At 45.5% G+C, this 18,928-nt stretch overlaps 1 protein-coding gene across 1 annotated transcript in view; it reads right to left on the bottom strand.

Annotated features, from left to right (window-relative positions):
• The window catches only part of LOC103180420 (pappalysin-1), a 196,019-nt gene that overhangs the window by 26,968 nt on the left and 150,123 nt on the right, over positions 1 to 18,928 (bottom strand). Inside the window, exons 20-24 of the mRNA XM_007896253.2 lie at positions 10,417 to 10,600; positions 7,719 to 7,929; positions 6,134 to 6,302; positions 3,386 to 3,533; positions 1,852 to 1,961 (exon numbers count right to left, since the gene is read on the bottom strand). Coding sequence (XP_007894444.2) covers positions 1,852 to 1,961; positions 3,386 to 3,533; positions 6,134 to 6,302; positions 7,719 to 7,929; positions 10,417 to 10,600 — 822 coding nt within the window. The remainder of the gene's footprint in view (positions 1 to 1,851; positions 1,962 to 3,385; positions 3,534 to 6,133; positions 6,303 to 7,718; positions 7,930 to 10,416; positions 10,601 to 18,928) is intronic.

The raw sequence follows: 18,928 nt of genomic DNA, 5'->3' as shown, positions 1-18,928 counted from the left end.
AGCCGCCAAAAGGCGACGGACGCGATGTGTGTGAATGGAAGCACGCTGACCAGAGGGTCAGTCAAGAGGTAGACGATATCCTCGTCAAAATTATTTTCTCTCGGAGTTTTGCCTTTAGAATAGTTTTGTTTCGGGTTTTTTTTTCAAAAAAAGAAAAAAAACTGTCTGACCAACTCATGGCGTTGAGCTTAGTGTCGCTTCTCAGAAAGCCCAAAGTTAAGTTAATATTCGAATCCTATCGTGCCACTTATGGAACCTGTTTTTGTTTTTTTTCTCTCTCTCTCCTAAAGTCCGGGTGTTGAAATAACAGATTTGGAAATCAGCCAGCGAACTTAATTGTCCATGACCGAGAGAGTAAAATGCAAAAATCCAGCCTTTTAATGATTAAGTGTTGACGTCAAAGGCGATACTTCAATTAAAAATGGCAACAGCACACACAGGATCTAAAAGCCAAACAGATTTTCTGAGGGTTTTTTTCTCAATCTCTCTCTCTCTAAGTCTCTGTAAAAGGTGCAGACGCAACCAGGTTTCCTAAACCCACAGACGAGCAGAGTTCGCTGTAGCTCAAGTTCAGTATTGTTCAGCCCACAATGCCTTTTTTGTGTGAGTCAGTAACACTGGCAGATGAGTTTGTTTTTCCCCAATATCCCCCTTTACTATGGGGGGAAAAAAAAGACTTGTTTTACTGAGGCAATACTCTGCTCTTTCTTCCCTACCCTTACCCCACACCCTGTAATTCCTCCATCCCATTTACATTCCATTAACTTGCCACACATCTAATTGCTTTTTAGATAACGTTCCCTCTCTCTCCTCTCTCACTCATTTTTTTAGACTGTCCATAATTACTGTAGCGCTGGTCGGGGAATAGTGCAGTGAGCGAGTGGAGGCAATCTGTATAATGGGCCAATGCAGATACAGATAATGTTCTCCATGTCAAGTCATACTGTAATTGGGTCCGACTAGGTTCAGCTGCTGTTTACCAGTTTTCACTTGAGTTGCTTTGAATCTCCCATCACGTCCAACTGAATACCTCATTAAACCGGAGGTCGGGACATTTGTTAACAGTAAAATATTTTTTATATTATTTTGTCTGCGGATCTCTTTCTAGGCATTTTTTTTTCTGTGCGCATGTGTGTATGTATGTCTGTTTCTCTTGGTGTGAAGAGCCTTCATGTGACACTGTGCCACACGTTCACTTCTGTGTTCCTTTACAAAGAGTCATGTTCCCACTGCCTGATGTGGTCGTCCGGACGCGATTATTGTCTTTTTGCATGACTGTGCGCCAAAGATGTTTCTCGACAGCTTTATTTAGCCAACTGTTAATTTAGGGTGAAATAAATGGTATTTTGGCTTGCGATTGTGAAATCCTCCTCACCACTGACCTGAGTGTGAAGTGCCTTGCCACAATTTTTTTTCTTGCGCAGAGAAAAGACTGCCAATGGTGTGGTGGACCAAAAGGTTGGCTCATGTTGTCAAAGGCGCATGGCGGTTTACATAAAACACTAGTCAAGAAATAAAAGGAACCGTGCAGTGAACAGGACTGTAATTCAACGGCACGCTGCATGGATTGCACTTGATGCTTCCCACAGCATTGAATGCGCTGCGCAGTTTCTATCAATTGGGGGGGTGTGGGGAGGGACAAGGCTGAAAAATTCTCTGACACAAGTTTAATCCGAGAGAGGATTAAGCGCTCCGAGATGCAACCCTCTTTGTAAAGGCCGCTACGATAAGCGCAAGCTATTGTTGTCGCCATTTAACAACTTCAACGGCAACAACTACTTGCACTTACATCGCAGCCTCCACGCAGGGCAGTGTCTCATTTAACTCGATGAGCTTTACTTCGTGACTGACCTTTGCCTTGGAAGGATTCATCCAATATTTCACGTCGTCTGAGGTCATGTTGCTGGCTAAGAGAACCGGGTCGGTTTGGCGGAGCAAACACGACACTGTGCATTCAGCACCTGGGGGAGAGTTTGGGAGGGGATTAAAAAAAGAGTTTTTTCTTTTTTTCAAACGTGCCTTGAATATTCCCACCCCCCCCCCACCCACTTTCCCATTGCCCCCCCCACCCCCCGCTTGCCCCTCATCATTCACAAGGCAAACGTTTTGCCATGAAATTCCTTTGCGTTCTGTCAGTACATTCCACGCGAGCAGGCTGGTCCATAATTGATGGGGCAAGAGCATTACAGCACTACGGATAGCTCCACAAGCCCCAGCTCACATACACAGGACTAATCTCTCTGCTCCTTAACAAATCAGACATCAGTCGTGCCTGGATAAACAGTAAAGACAGGTTTGCCCTAGCATTCACCGCAGTGTTTTATACTAATTAGTTTTAAACCTTTTATAGAGGGAACTCAAGTGACTTCAGTCCTGGATCGGCAAAGGCGACTGAGTCGAGATCGAGTCTTTAGCAAATGGCTGGTCATACGAGAATTTTTTACGGGTTCAGCTGTGCCTTCTCTTGAACGGAATGAAGGTTTGTTCCAGGCATTTTGCGTAGCGCACACCCCAAGACGAAGGTTCGCCACTATTAAACCCGCCTGCCTCGAGTCTGGCTGTTGGCTTGGCAGCACAAAGCATGTTTTCCTGCATCGTCACCAAGAGCAGCAGCAGGACGCATTTATAGTTGCAACAAAGGCTCGGAAATTCTGTTTCAAACATGAAAGCCGAGCCTCTTTTTTTTCCTCTCTCTCTCTCTCTCTCTCGTTTTTTTAAATGCTCATAGCTCCAGCCCGCTCATAAAGAGATGCTGTGCCAGTCTGCCATATCACACTACCGTACTTCGAGCTCACCATAAGGCACGGCAACTCTTGAAAGAAAAAGACACGTTTTTAGCTGATATTGACATGTGCCGTCCAAGACGCCGCGAATGAGCTTTTCCTGAGGTTTGCCCACCAATTACAGTCACTGCACCTTACACTTGAAGCGTAGTGACTATGTAAGTGTAGAAAGGTAACGGCATCTTTCAGTGTCTCAGTGGATTTCTAATATAAAGTGTAGTGACTGCAGAATTTGTAGTTGATAATGCCCCAGGTGATATTTAGCTGAGTCTTTATTCTGTTTTCCCCTCTGAGACCTTTCTCTTCAACCGTGCCTTCAGCTCCCCTCTCGACTCTCTACCCGCTCCTCGCTCCCTCCCCTCACCCTGACCATTTCCCCCCTCCTCGCTCCCTCCCTTCCCTCCCCCTGACCATTTTCCCCCCAATGCTCGGGTCCCAACCCAACTGTCCAGCGCCTTGGGACGTCGTCCCGACGTGAAAGGCGCTCTATAAATGCAATCTTGTTGCTGTTGTTGAGACATCAGCAAAATCTACCACATTGATGCCAGGGGGATTTTCCAGCCTGCCCGGAAGCTCTACAGCACTGCTTACGTGGAGCTTACCTATGCCGTAACCGTCTGTGCAGTTCAGCCTGATCCGGTCATTGAGTCGATGAGGTGGTGCACATTCTCCATTCATTGAACTGCAGACTATCAGCGAGCTATTCCACGTACCGTCTTTCCTGCAGCGGACCACATTCTGGATCGATTCCTGCAAAACATTTGGAAAATTGCATCCTTCAATGGCTGGAATCCTGTACAGACCTCAAACCGAGGACGAGTGAAGCTCTCCAAGGTTGACGAGGCTGTGCTCTAATGGCAGGTTCGTAATCCCATCATAATCCTCGTCCGCGCGTGTATATAACGCACAGGCTGGCTCAGCTCGGATCTACTTCTGGAGTGCAGTTCTACTCGTCGAAAGGAAGTGTTAATGGGGGGGGGTCCTTGATTTAAAACATCCCGGAAATCCACTCCACCATCCTCTCCCGCTCTGCAACAAGTTCAGAAATGTGATCGGAATGTATTTCTTCGCATGGAGCGAAGTGGGGTGTGAAAATGTGGAACCCACTGCCCCCAAAAAGGCAGTTGAAAGCAGAATCGATGTCAAAATGGGAGATGGGTAGAAATTTGGGAAGTCAGAGCTTTTAATGATTTGTTTGAAGAAAGAAAAAGAAGTGGGCTGTTCCCCTAATTTTTTTTCTCTCTCCTGCACATTCTAAGCATTCGGAGAACATTTTGAATCATGGAAATTTCCCAAGGATATTCCAAAATGAAGGAGAAACACACACTCACACACACACACACACACACACACACACACACACACACACACACACACACACACACAGATGACGCTGGCCAAAGGGGAACAGCATTCCCCAAATCCCCACTGCACTCTCTATCCGGTCGGAAGCCCACCGGCTCTGATAACCGAAATAGTTTGACCTCTTTGCCCCTATTCAGCGAAATAGGTTTTTATTTGTGGTCGGGGCATTGTCTACCTGCCGTGTCTTAACAGCTCAAATTGGACGCCATCACCCTCGGGCATTGCAGGACTCCTGGTACTCAAGAAATTGACCAAATTGGAGCCAGTTCTACACAGCGGGAAGCTTTCCATTTCAGAGAACCTTCCACTACAATTACAAGCCTCCCGTGGGGGGGGAAACAATTGCGAAGCGTCCAACCCTTTCATAGAAAACTATTTCGCAGAAAACGCCTATTAATCGAATGCAGTGGAAAACAATGTAGTTGCTGATGAGAAATAGTTTTTTTTTAAAAAACATATAGTCTAATTGAATGTTAAAGCAATGTGTGTTTGTTTTGAGAAGAGGTGACATGTAGTAGTAGTAGTAATAATCCTTGCAGTTGATAGAGCGCTTGTGCTATTCCACATCAAGACTTGGGTACGGTCCCACGAAGGCTGGTCGGCACGTCTGAAGTTGGCTGCTACTCGTGACCACAGCTTCTCGGATACAAAGGGTGATTTCAGGAGACGGCGGGAAATGTTACTTTGCCCAGAGGGTAATTAACGACTGGAACAGGTTGTTAGGGAAAGGGGGGGAAGCCTTGGACTTGCTTAAAAGGAAATAGCTTGACGTCGTGATGGGATAGATGGTAGGATGGGTTTTCTGGAAGAATTAGATCAAATGAGCCAAAGGGCTTTCTTCATCCAAACCTCTCTTGTGTAAGCATTGGTAAGCCATTTATTGGGAGGGGAAGAGAGAGGAAGAGTAGCTGCCAAGCCAGCTCATCTTTGCCTAATATCCACATGTGTACAGTTTTCAGCAGGGTTGAGTGAACAATAATGATAAGTTTGCTGACGTATTTCCCCTCTATCTCTCTCTCTCTCATCACGACCTACCCTACCCCTGGGGTTAGCAAGCTCAGAGATGCCAAAGGCACCAAGTTTCGCAACGACTAAGATCAGTTAATTCAGTGCGGACTAGAGATCGAACCTGGAATCGTTCTGGATCTAAACGACTCAATTTAATTCCATGCGGTGGTGGGGGGTGGGTGGAGGTGTGGTGTAGGTTACAAGAGATCACAGAGAGTGGACAGTGGGAGGGTGTGGAGTCGCCCTGCATGTTTGGTAGTGAAATCGCTGCATACCAACACGACTGAGAGTTTCCACTAAACGCAGCATAGGATTTCATTGCGTGTTGACATCATAGGGAAGGTGTGCGCTGGAACCCGCAGCTATGCGAACGGACCCTACTTTATTTACAAGGAGGCTTGCCTCGTTTCAGAGTGTTTTTGTTTCATTAAAAAAAAAGTTGCAAGAATTAAACTTTTTTTTTATTGTCCTCGTTTGTTAAATTCACTGGAGGTAAGAGCCGCATGATGTGGTATTACAGGGTTGGATCCTGTAGACTTTTCAGTGGGTCAATGCTATAGAACAGATCATTGCCATTAGCGCTGATGTGAACAATGGGATTTAGCGAGGTGTCTGGCCAAGGATTGAGGGAACCAGGATTGGCGGTGAGCATCTTATGAAGGAAAATCCCTGTTAACCATGGCCCTATTAATTGGTGTCTGATTACATTGGCATTGTAGGCCAGAAAATCGCAGACAACCATGTGAATCAAGCCTGCTGGGAAAAACCCTTATAAATTGCGGAGGAGAGAGAGAGAAAAAAAAGAGGCCCGTAAAAGCTTTTTTGCGAGGTGAAATTTGCCAGGAAATTTTTTTTTCTTTTTTTTTTTTTGAACGCGAGAGCAGGCAGCAACATTTTTCCCTTATTGTTCTCCTGCTTCAGAGGCTCGTTCGCTAACTTTTCCACTGATCGAGAGGCCCCGCGTGTCGGCTACTCACAGAGTCCTTGGCCTCGCTGCAGTTTATCGAGCAGACGCTGTTGAACTGGAAGCCGTTGGTGCAGTGGTGAACGCCGTGGAATTTGTCTGGGAGTGCCTCGCACATCACGGGGATGCAAGCCCCCTCCTGCCAGCTCCCGTCCTCCGTGCAGCGCATCTTAAAGGTCCTCCTGTTTCGGCAAAAACAAACAAACAAACAAAAAAAATGAGCAAAATCCTTGCCCTTTTGAGGTGGTGCCTTCTCACATCCACTGCGGCCCCTCCAGACGCTTTCCAGGTTCCGATGTGAAACATGGTGACTCTGCTAGAACTCTTTTTTTTCCCCTCCCCACCACCCCCCAAAAAAAGCCTCTGGATGCTATTGCTCCACAATCGGATAGCTTGGCACGCTCGAACCCAAAGAATTAACACTTGGGTGTGTAGGGCAGTCAGTTCAGTGGTGATGGTGGTGGGGAATGGAGATGGTGAGGAGGATTGTAGGAATCTCACTGTTCTCCACAGTGAGTTTCGCCAACTCGGCACAGACCGGGATTAAACGCTAGAGCCGTCACCCCGCTCTCCAGCCCCCTCGGCCACGCTCTGCGCCTCTTGAAGATGGAAGGAAAAGCTTCCTTCCCAACACAAGTGAAAATGCAATTGTACAGACATTTTTTTTTGTTCACTTCTAATAAAAATCTGACATGATAGGAGGCGGGGGAGAGGGGGGAAGGATTGAGAGCAGCATCTCTATCTGTGTTTGGCTTTTAACTTAGATGATCTATCAGTATCATTACTTAAATGTGTTTAATTAAATATGCATGAGACTTGAGGAATGCTCAGTGGGATTCTGAAGATCTCTCAGTGCCAGCAAGATGATCTGTGAAGTCAGTTCCTCAGGATTAATTTCCCTACACTGCGCACACGGCAAAGTCCATTAGCATGTATAATTCATTTTAATGGTTTAAATAAAGGAAAAAAACAGCATGTTTCCTCATCCTTTTAATAGTGTGTGTGTGTGTATATATATAAGCATCCTTTAGTTATTAGTTATAAATTCAGCTCCTATATTTTGTATGTGTCTGTGTGTATGGCAACCGAACAGCATTTTAGAAGCTTGGTGGCTGATATTAATTAAACGCAACTCAGTATCAAAGGGCTTATTGCTGATAATCTATGCCAAAAAAGGTAATGTCCTTACAGTCTGGTCCTGAGCTGCCAAAAACAATGCAATTTTCTCGTAAATGTTTTTATGTTCCAATACTAAACACTATATTAGCATGCAAGCAAATGGTTTTGCGCATTTTTGTGGTACAGCTTTAAAGGCAGCCCCTAATTGTTTGTTAGTTCATAACTTCGACACCTTTAACCAATTTCTAAAGTTTGCTTTCACATGTCAACATTATCACGGCGATCGGGTTTATAGGTAGAAGTGGAATGAATGATGTCATTGGCAACGCAGGCTTTGATCCTTGGACACCCAACCGCTTTACCCTGAGCTGATCTTAACGAGAGTGAGAGAGCAGGAGTGCCCACCACACCCAACGCCCCCACCCCCCTGGCAAACAATCAGCCATATATGTACATCACCGCACATTAGTTCTACTTACTTCCTTATCTTTTTCAAGGGGTTAGGAACATGGTAACCTGGCTTGCACTTGTACTTGCACGATGAGCCAACTTTGTGCCTCTCTTGTTGGCAGTGGCTGCTTTGAAATATCGCGTTGGGCACAGCAGAAGGAGCTAAACACATCAGTTCACAAAGAGCCTCAGGGAAAGACCAGAGTCCATCGTCTAGGCAGGTCAGACTTTTATTGGTCCCTGCAGAACAGTATACAGTATTAGTCCAACTGTACGGCTTGTTTTGGCACAGAATGCCCTAATCTACTAGGAGCTAACCAACCTTATTGGAACTACTGGCACAAGGCTTTGGAAAGCAAATTGTTCACAGTACCTCTGAAACGCATATCCTGTACACGCTGTTATAAACCACAACAGCACGCTGTTTTATAGCACAAAACATATCTATGACATTTACTTAAGAATAACTCTCTCCCATTTTCTGCTCTTCAACCTTGAACTGTTTGCTTGTGTTGGCATGCACCCTCCCACTAAGTTCTTCAAGTTACTAATGGCAAAAAAAACTATTATGGTTTTGTTTAAATCGATATGTTTCCAATAAATAATCACGTTGGCTTGATACATGTGAATATTTACTGGGGGGGGAGTTGGCGATAGGGAGGGAGGGGGTAAGTGACTTTAATAACAAAAAATGTTTTTGTTATTAACAATAAATTTTAAATAAATACTTTTATTGGAAAGGTTTAGACGTTCCACATGTAAGGAGTTTGAACTGGATTGAGCACACGGTGACGCGAGTAATGTGCAACTGAGTTGAATCTGAAGCAATAGGTTCTGTAAGCACCTCACACGCACCAGGCAAGAGGCACTGTGATCGTTACGCACTTGTACGTCTGAAATCCAGTACAAACTATCCCTCATTATCCTTGGCACCCTCTCCTTGCTTCTCTTTGTTCAGTTGCTGAAATGACATACGATACGCTGGTCATATCAGTGAATTGTCGCCCACCTTGTTCGTTGTGTTTTTTTTATTCTCGAATACGCCAAGCCAGCAGGGCAGGGGCGCACGGGGGTTCAGGGTTTATATGGGGCAATTTCAGGACAGTCCACAGCAAGTGTATCTTTTGCACAGAAGGCAACCAGTAGCCCTCTGTCTAAAGGAAACGGGATACCTGCTCGAGGCCTCATCTGCTTTGCCCACAAAATATAGTCAATTCAATTTACAGCATATTCTGTGAAGCGCTTTGAGAGATGACTCCAAGACGTGATAAGGTGTTATATCAAATCCCAGGATTATTATTATGTTATGATGCAGTAGGAAGACTTGTTACGGGTGAGTGCTCAGAACGGATGAGATCACACGGCCCATTTTCCATCTACACCTCACTTCTGATCTCTTATTTAATTCTAGGGAGGGCTTATGTGCACTCCGTAGCCTGCGTTTCAACCATTCAGACCTCAGCAATGTGGGCAGGATTTCCCTAAAGTGTAGTGACTGTGCAGTTTTTGGGTGAATGCAGCAATCAATTTGCACACAGCAGTGTGAGTTGCAGTGCTGTGGCCTTAGCCCACCCTTACTGGTAACCCATCAATAGTAATAAATAATACAATAATAATCATTGCATTTGTGCTTTATATAGCCATGAGACATTGTATATTATATACCCATTCCAGTTATGTAGCAATAATTTTTTGTGACCATCTAAAAATTGATATTAGGAAGGTCATATTGGGCGTAGAATGTGGCCAATTAGCTTGGTTTTGTGATACCATAGCACAGCACCGTTATTGCAGGCAAGAAACTGACACAAGACAAGCCCACAAAACGTCCACTCACCCCTAAAGCACAAAGTCACTACACTTCACAGTACATAACAATAATATCTTGTGAAGCTCTTTGAGACGTCCAACCAATGTGAAAGGTGCTACATCAAATATTGTTGTTTTTAGTTTATCCGCCTTTGCATAGGAAGCTGAGGTTCATTTCGTTAAACTTGATCCGTTACGCCTCAGTGTTTTCATTCCCATGAATCCTTCCAACTTTCTGTATTACTTCATGCTATAAACTCGGTAAAAATGTTTCATCTGAGCTAAGCGAGTCTGAATCCTTTCTGGTTTACTGTGCCATTTATGAGGTGTGTAGACTTTACTTCTTGTTTATGTATAGGCTCGCAGTTTCTTTTTTCTTTGTTGAATTGGAGCCAAAGTAACTGCAATCCGTGCTTTGCATGCGTTTGACTTCAGCTGTTTCTTACAGTACTTCTACATCTGTGTATCCACTAACAGCTGTGTGGACTTGTTAGCATCCCAATAAAAGGGCTGGTTCCCTAAATGAAAATCTGGCAAATTCTCTGTTGGTTACAATTTTGACAGAAATATCAGAATTGGAACATTTCTTGAGATATATATATGTATAATTTCACCCACAAAATATACAGTCAATTCACTTGACAGTATATACTGTGAAGCGCTTTGAGATGTCTCGAAGACGTGATCTGGTGATACGTGACGTGAAAATGAACACTTTTGTCAAAATTTGTGCTCCTGTCAATGCCAATCTGTCCTGCATTGGGCAGCATTCCGAGGCCAGTTATTGGATCAGCTCGATTTTTTGACGTGATAATTATCCCATCACATGTGGCCTTTTGCTCCCTGTGGTTGAGATGCCATTATTTCCCAGGCCCTGGGGAAGAGGTGGTGATGGGTTGGGTGGACTCTGGAGCTTACCTTTCAGTTGGGCTGGTGGCCGACATTGAAAGGTGCATTTTTTGCCAAACGTGGTCCCGTCAGGGCAGGAGAAGATTGCAGGGTAGACGTGGTACTGGTCAGGAATGCCACAATCCACCGGCTCACAGGTCACTTGCTTGCTCCATTTCCCGTCTGTGCAAGTCACTGTCATTGACGTTTCAGGCTGAAAACAGAATTTCATCTCATCGTTAGCCACTTTGATAGAAACCCTTGATATCTCATGGCATCTTTAAACGTCCACCTCTTCAGGTGGGAATTAATGTTTCACAAGTTCGCGAGAATGGTCTGCTTTTTTTTTGTGATGTTTTGACGCTACAAGTATTTCGTCAAACGCAAGGTTTATTGTTATGAAGGATTTTTGGTGCATAATTCAGGAAAAAGTCCAACTTTCACACACCCTGAAATAAAGGCGAACCACACAACGTCCAGGTTCCCAGGCCTTTGTTTTGAAAGTAAAATTAAAATAAACTTGGTGTTTCCTTCTAAAAAAAATCCACAGTAACCTCAATTGGATCAAGCTTTCGATTGTCTATTTTCACATGTTGTGTGACAATTTGCTTATATACACATATATATATATATGTGTAGTTAAAAGCAGCACTAGAAAAACCATATTCTATTTCAATTCCCTTTCATCGCAGTGGTTAAGCAACAATATTTTTGTGTGTGGTTTCGTCGAAAAATTTTCTATAAACTCCTCGACCCTTGGATTGTAACATGCAGCGAGACTGAAGCCATTGAGGTATTTTGATTGTGAGCAGAATGTGACTTTAAATATTATCCAGATACTCGCCCACTCTCTTATTATCAAAGCATGTTGCAATTTGCAATGTTTTTGTGGCAAATGGTTAAAATGCCGGACGTACACAATAGTAAAGTACTCTTTTGAAATATGTACGGAATCCTCACGAGGCCGACACGTCCTGTCTTTGCTCGAAGCCTCGCATCGTTTCCCATCTCTTGCTGCCAACTTACAAACAGTAATGGTAGAGCTCCATCCTTTTTTAGGTCAACATGTCGGATAGAGCCAATACCACCAGATGTGAGTGAGTAAATACCGTTGAATGCAGAAATGGGCCATTTGGCACTTGGAGACCTCCTCCTGGTGTGAAAGGCACGATCTAAATGTAAATCGCTGTGCGCAATTGGCTGCCGCGTTTTGCCCACAAAATATACAGTCAATTCACTTTATAATATATTCTGTGAAGCGCTTTGAGACATCTCGAAGACGTGATAAGGCGCTGTATCAAATGCAAGGGTTAGAATGATTATTATTAATCTAACCTGTGCATTCCTCATACCTGGTTCCAAAATCCATCCAATTCCCCTTGAAAAGAATCCAGGGATTCAACTGTGATCTGTGCCAGACAATTTGTTCCTTCTCAACACCTCCTGCGTAATTTTATTTCTCTCCTCTAATGTTTTTTGTTACGATGATCACCTTAAATGTGAGCTTAAGTTCCCGACTCGCTGGCCGAATCAGGAACAAATCTATTCCTATTTAATAGAAACCATCCATTTCTCTTTGACATGTGGCTGTTTGGTGGGTTTCTGGGCACTGGTACATTGATCAGCATCTCGTCAAAAAAAAAGTACAAGTGCCCTGGGTTCAGGAGCAATAAAGAAACTGGCTTTTGCTGCTAATTGCTAACACAGAGTTCCCCGCTGATAGTTTACGTGAGGAGTTTGAGTGGGAATGGGATCGGACTCGGAGGCAGTACACCCGAAATTAAAAACAGTCACCAGCACCTACACGCTGCTGTGGGTGTTTGTGGGACATTGACGCGGGCAAATTGGCTTCCACATTCGCCAACAAATATATACAAGTCGACACACTTGACAGAAAATCCTGTGAAGGCTTTGGAGACTTTTGCTGATGTGATAAAGCGTGACATATATCAAACGTTTAGAGACGTCTCGACGACGTAATAAGGCGCTTTACCAAATGCAAGGATTATTATTATTAAAAGCAAGGATTACTATGAACAAGATAGGCTGCCTGTCTCACCCTCTGTTTTGTCCCCTGCTTTGGCAGGGACGTCCGCCCCTTGACACCGCCACGATCAGTAAGGTCTTTCTAAGGTTCTTTGTATCGCAGCTGACGGGCACCTTCAGAGCAGGGTGAGCCATGCAGCAAGAGGAGGGTTTGAGTTCCAGATTTAGGTCCCAAACTGTTGTTGACGAACCAACTGTCCAGCCACCTCTGCGATAACATTGTATTTTTTAAAAATCCCGTTCAGATTGGCTTTGCTCACAGCGTCTGGGCTGTAGCTTCGAGAGGAAAGTCCACCCTAATCGCTGCGCTAAAACGAGACACTCACTTCGGACCAGGTTTCCAAACAAACATGAACACCCATTGTCAGCAACGCTGACATTACGGGCAGCAAATCCAGACATTGAGAAGGAAATTGCTAAAATTAGCAGGCGTGTTTTCCCTTTCAGATCTGGGTGTTTCTGCATCTGATTCTATTTGTTTTCAATAGGGAGTGGAGCTTTGCAGGAACATTTCCAACAACAAAAAATAACAGAGAGTGAATTTATAGCTAGCTTTAACATCAAACTTTTCTCTCTCTCTCTCTCTCTCTCTCTCTTTGCACCAACTTCATTGGAAGTAATGGCTGGGAAACCTCATTTGTGTGGGAGCGATGGTTTAAGGTGATCGTTTCACGAGATCACTTAAGATTCAGATGAAGAAGACCCTTCAGCTCATTTGATCTCATCCTTCCAGAATGCCAGCTTCCCCCCCACCACCGACTCCCATTCCCATCACAACGCCCAAGTTCCTCACCCACCCACCCACCCACCCTTCCTGACAAACAGTTCAAATTGTGAGTTATCCTCTGGGTAAAGCGATACACGAAAACAAGATGATCATTGCAGTATCCTGGGCTAATCCAGTTATCACTGTATATTTAACCTTTTTCTCAATGCTACACCGTACACAGAATCCCTTTCATTTCCGTTTCCTTGATACTCTCATCGGGGGGAATCACCATTCATTGATAAGCAAACAGGAATAAGGAGACTTTGAATAGTAGCAATTAGCGTTGTTTGACCTGTCTCACCACCCTCACCATTTAGACCACATACACACGCACGAGGCCCTCCCTTCAAACCCTGCTATGTGCCATACATCATCAACCAATGCTATTTGAACAAGCTACCATTTGGGGTGAGAGCAAAGTCAGCACAGATCTGACGACAATAATGTTTTGCTTCTTAAATAGCTCCGGTTAAGTCCATCAGTTGCCTCCCTGACACATGTAGGCTCTGATCAGGGCACGGCCTTACTCTGGGTATCAGGGCTGTCTCGGGTCACGGCTATCTGATTTATCAAACTCTCCTCGGCCGGGCTACTCTCTGCTTAAAGACTGGGGCGATCCCATTCTTGGAGTTTCCTTCCCTCTAAAAATTGACAGCTGTATTCCACTTCAAGTACTTTTTAACTACCACTGGCTACTGTGTCTCTAATTAAACACAGATGTTCTTTATTTTCATTCAGAGGTTATGAACCCCCATTTTTTATTATTTTTCGTCCTCAGCCCCCTGTTCCGCACCCCCTTTCCTCACTCCCCCGCCCTCCCCCCCCACCCCTACCACCACCACCACCCCTAGCCCTGTATTATTGTCTGGTCTGCTGCCCAGATCTCAATAGAAGGGAGAGAAGTAACACGCCCCCCACCCCCACACACTCAGGCCCACTCAATGGAGGGCGATGCAGAAAGGGGCAGCCTGCTCTCTACCTTTCCTCTGATGTTGACACCAATGAGCTGGGAGGTGGGGGGGTCTCGTCCACACACCCCCAACCCCAGGGCTACGATCGCGCACAATGTGTGTGCAACGAGTTGCTTTGGAGAGTAGCCACCGCTGGCTATTGCTGGCAGCTGCACTGAGTCAGTGTCGCTCAAACACAAAGCGCTCTGGGACTCTCCCCTCCTGCATGGCGGGGCGCTATATAAATATAAATTGTTGGTCAGGTAATAACCATCCTTGCATTTGACATAGCGCCTTATCATGATACATCCAACGTGCAGGACAGGTTTTTTGGGGGACAGGAGGGGAGTGTTAGATCAAGGACAAATATTGGCAAGAGATATAGGGAATGCTCCCCATTCTCCCTTCTAATAATACCGTGGGAACTTTTTTTAAACGTCCAACAGAATGGGCAGACCTGAGGCTGGTTGAATACTCGATTGACCGAACCGCATTGAGCCACTCACCTGGGACCCTCATGAGCTTTGATTTCTTTTTCCCCCTCTTCCACTCCCACTACCTCCTCCTCCCCCACCCCCCACCACCACCGTGACCCGGTTGATTCTGAAAATAAAAAAACATCAAGTCACTACACTTGCGGCAACTACCTGCGAAACGCTTTGGAAGCCGCAGAGGACCGTTAGAAAGTCCTCACTTGCACAATTCTGTTTAACCACGACTGCCTCGCTCCACGTTTTGCCCCTTCTGCAACCCTCTGACTCCCCTCCCAACCTCCCTCCTTCCCTCCCCATTGGGTGCGATTCCTTTTAAAAAACCAAATTAGATCACGACTGAAGGTAACCAACGAAGGAAGGAAAAAAAACACAAACAATAAATATCACCACACGAGTCATAAAAATCATAAGAAACATCATGGGTGCTTTCTTGGAAGAATGGGTTATTTTTCCTTCATAAGTGCTCTGGAATATAAGTGTTTGAGTGGTTGTTTTCCACCAGCTCGGAGACAGCCTCCCCTGTTGAAGCTGAAGGTTGCACAGGATGGCACAGGAGCCGGAGAGCTCTGTTTACACGGGGAAGTGAGCCTGACACGAGGCCAACGCAATTATATAACACAGTTTACAATGTTGTACTTTCTGAGAATTTCGCTCAAATAAGCAAAGCGTGCGAGCGTGTGTGTGTGTGTGTGTGTGTGTGTGTGAGAGAGAGGGGCAAAAAGAGAGGGAGGGAAGGGGAGTGAGAGGAGGGGAGGGAAAAACAGGTTTAATTTTTATCTGTGAAAAGTCCACAAACAAATTAAGAGGGGACATTCTTACACTCGTACATCCCTGGTCAACAAGGCGAGGAGAGGAGAGGGAACGGAAAGACAGAGGGGGTGGGGGGGGGGAAAGAAAAATGTTGTTCAATACATGTTTTACGCAAGCATATTATTTCAATTATAAATCTTCAGGTAGAATGCTCCAACAAATGGTCTTGTTTAAAAATTATCAAGGGTTTCTTTCAATGACAGGAGTTGGGCAAGCTCCCCAGTTTCCCTCTGGTTCCCCCTCTAACGTCCCCCCTCCTCTCCTCCCCTTGCCTTCCCTCCTGCTGCACTTTCATGTTCTGCTCGGGTCAAGTCAGGACACTGGAATTCCTAAAAATTGTTATTCCTGCTTTTTTATTTCCCTCTCGCGCTCTCGCGCTCTCTCGCTGGGTCGAAACGATCAACTTTGCTTTCAAACCGAGCAAAAAAAAAAAAAAACTCTTGAGAGAGAGAAGAGAGTGACCGCAGGGGTTTAACCAATTTATGAAAACAGCGTGTTGTCTTTAGCTTGAGCTGAGGTTATTTCCCCATCACCAACACCCCCGCTCCCTCTCTCCATTCCCCTTTATTCCCCCCCACACACCCCCCGCTAACAATCTTCTGGAGATACAAAGCGAGCCAACCGCTCCCTGAAGATCAATGGAAGAATGGAAGCGAAAAAAAAAAAGTTTTCATAAAGTGACAAGAAATGGAATGTCCTCGAGTCTATGGAGCGCCTCCCCACCCCGCTCCTCCAGACCCTCTCTCCCCTCCTCTCCCCTCACGGGTGGTCCCCAAGGTGATCAATTTGGTTGATTTAACACCCCATCCTTTACACTGCAGTTGCAGTGTTGACTTGGTACGGAAATGTGAGAGCGCAGAAGCGATTTAGGGGCAGGCAATGTGATATTGATTCACGTTCAGAGGGGTGGGGGGAGGGGGTTTGGGGTTTTGTTGGAAGCAGAATGTTTGCACTGCTGCAACACAGATGTAAGCGTTACACCATCAATCCTGAAGGTTTGCTTCCCCCTCTGTCAGTCGTGATAGTGGTGTGGTGTGGGGGGGGGCGGTGTGGTGTGGAGGTGGGGAGGGCGGTGTGGTGTGTGGCGGGGAGGAGAGGAGGGTATATATTTTGCACATTAAGAGTACATTTTCAACTCTGATCTTCCTTTTTTAAAAGATAAAAATATATTGAGAAGAATTAACTCCACAGAACCTGGGAAACCTACGGTGCACAAGCGACTTGTCCCACCTATTGTGTTAACTTCATCCCTTACTCCTGCAATGAAGCAAATCAACCCCATCCTAATTCCCTACTCTTCCCCCCTCCAACCACCTCCCCTCCCCCAGCCCACCCACCTCCCACCATTTCCTCAATGTCCTACCATTATTGTTACTTAGCACCCAAAATAGTTTCCGGATTGCGTCCTTCAACCAATTCCCTTGAAACCAATTTGGTGCAAGTGGGATATGAATCCTTGCTCCCGCCCAGCACTGTGTGGTGAAACAAACCCCTCTGTCATCTTTCCCTCCGCCCCCCACCCCACCTCCCCGCAGGCCCCCGCCTAACCCCCACCCACCCCTCCCACCCCCATCCTCCTGACGTGAAAGACGCTGTTTAAGTGCAAACTGCACTGTATTCCTGAGACATTCCTTGCGATCCTCATGTCACTGCGTGTAAATCTCCGCCGTGCTTATCGGCAGGAATGCACTGTAAAGCGCCGCAAATTTCACCCCTGTTCCTGAAGGCTGTTACAACATCTGATGTTTCCTGCTCTGCATCTCTACCTTCAAAGAACCCTAATGCCAACGAACAGCAGATTCCACATCTGCAGCAGACTGTAAAGCACTGCAACAACTTATTAGAACCGGTGCCTCGTCTGACTGAGTGGCGTATGGTCGGGGTGGGAGGAGGGACGGTGCTTAAAGAGATCGAGGGCTGTTTCTTTGATAATTCAACTTTTATTGCGCTCTAATGATTCGTATCTGCAACCTCCCTTTTGCGAGGGGCATCTGCTGCTCTGCCCCGTTTTAATGCCACTTATTTACAGGGGAAGGTCTCCCAAACTCAAAATCTGCAGGGGGAGATACTGCCAGAAACCGCGAGAAACCGATTCAACATGAGCGTCGCACAATAACAATTGGGATACAGCCTCGGAAATCTAACAGCGTTACTGCGCTTCTCTGTACCGCAACCCTCCTGACCCACTCCCAACTCGTACGTTTCCCCGCACGCGACAAGCATTAGCAACCGTGTTAGAGGGAGGCGGGGGCGGGGGGGGCTTCGAATGCAAAGGTTAAAGGTAACTAACCTCGTCCCTGAGGTCAACACAGGCAAAAATCGCCGCACTTCGTAATTAAAGGAACCAACGAGAAAGCGTCTGAGAAAGCAACAGTAACAGTGCTTCTTCCACGAAGCCAAGGGAGTATTGTAAAACACTGCAGCCTGCTTAGTATTGCGGGGCGGTTGGCTTTAATTAATTGTGATGAGTTACAGGAGCACTAACAATCTAAATGAAAGCACGGGGGAAAACAGGCTGTGGTTATGGTTACAAACAAACAGCTTGCGGGTCTCTGCACTGAGCCGCGCTCTCTCTCCCCTTTTTATTCCTGTTTTACCGCCGTTTCCTCCCAGATTACTTAATCCGTTCTTAATAAGCCGTTGCTTTTACTTATTTAAACGTGTTTTTTTTTCTTCTTTTAAGAGGGAGGTTTCAAAGCAATTTTTTTTTTTTTACTTTTTCCCTGTGGGACACTCACGCGTCTGGATTTTTACTCCGTCGCTGTTAAAAACGAGTCCTCTTTAATCTTTCACTTGAAAATATTCACGTGCCCATTGATTGAACTTTTCAAGAAAACCAAGCTATAAATCACCAGAGTTTTTTTTAATTGACTGGTGATGCTTCACTTTTTCTCCCTGCCAATTTTAATCATAAATACAGCATACAGAATCCCTGCATTCAATATAGCGTCTTATCATGTCACTGAGATACCTCAAATCACGTCACAAGATTTTACTGTGAAGTGTTGTGGCTATATATCTGTGGGCCAATCTGCCAGCCCAGTCTTGTACAGAACCATGCCCCACAAACAGCCATGCAGTGAATGACCAATTGTATCTGTGGATTGTTGACCAGGACACCTGGAGAAATTCTCTTTTTTCGAACAGGGCCATGGGATCTTTAACGTCCACTTAAACAAACAGACAAAGCCTCGGTTTAAAGTCTCGTCTGAACGACAGCACCTCTGGCAAAGCAATGCGGGGGTGCATTCGCCTCGACTGTGTAGACTCCACAAAGGCACAAAGTTCCGAGGTGGGGTTTGAACCCGCAACCTCGGTGGCAAACCCTCCAAGAGTTAAAAAGTGCAGATTTGGAGGTGGTTGCCATCGATTTGATGCAATTAATCAGTGCCATTTCAGACCCACGTGGTGCATCGTAATTGTTGCTTTTCCTACCAAGATCGGCCGTAATATGTGACTCAGGGAGGAAATGT

The sequence above is a fragment of the Callorhinchus milii genome, unplaced genomic scaffold (genome assembly GCF_018977255.1).
Source record: "Callorhinchus milii isolate IMCB2004 unplaced genomic scaffold, IMCB_Cmil_1.0 Scaffold8, whole genome shotgun sequence".
Lineage (NCBI taxonomy): Eukaryota > Metazoa > Chordata > Chondrichthyes > Chimaeriformes > Callorhinchidae > Callorhinchus > Callorhinchus milii.
This window is presented reverse-complemented; position numbering and strand designations above follow the sequence as displayed.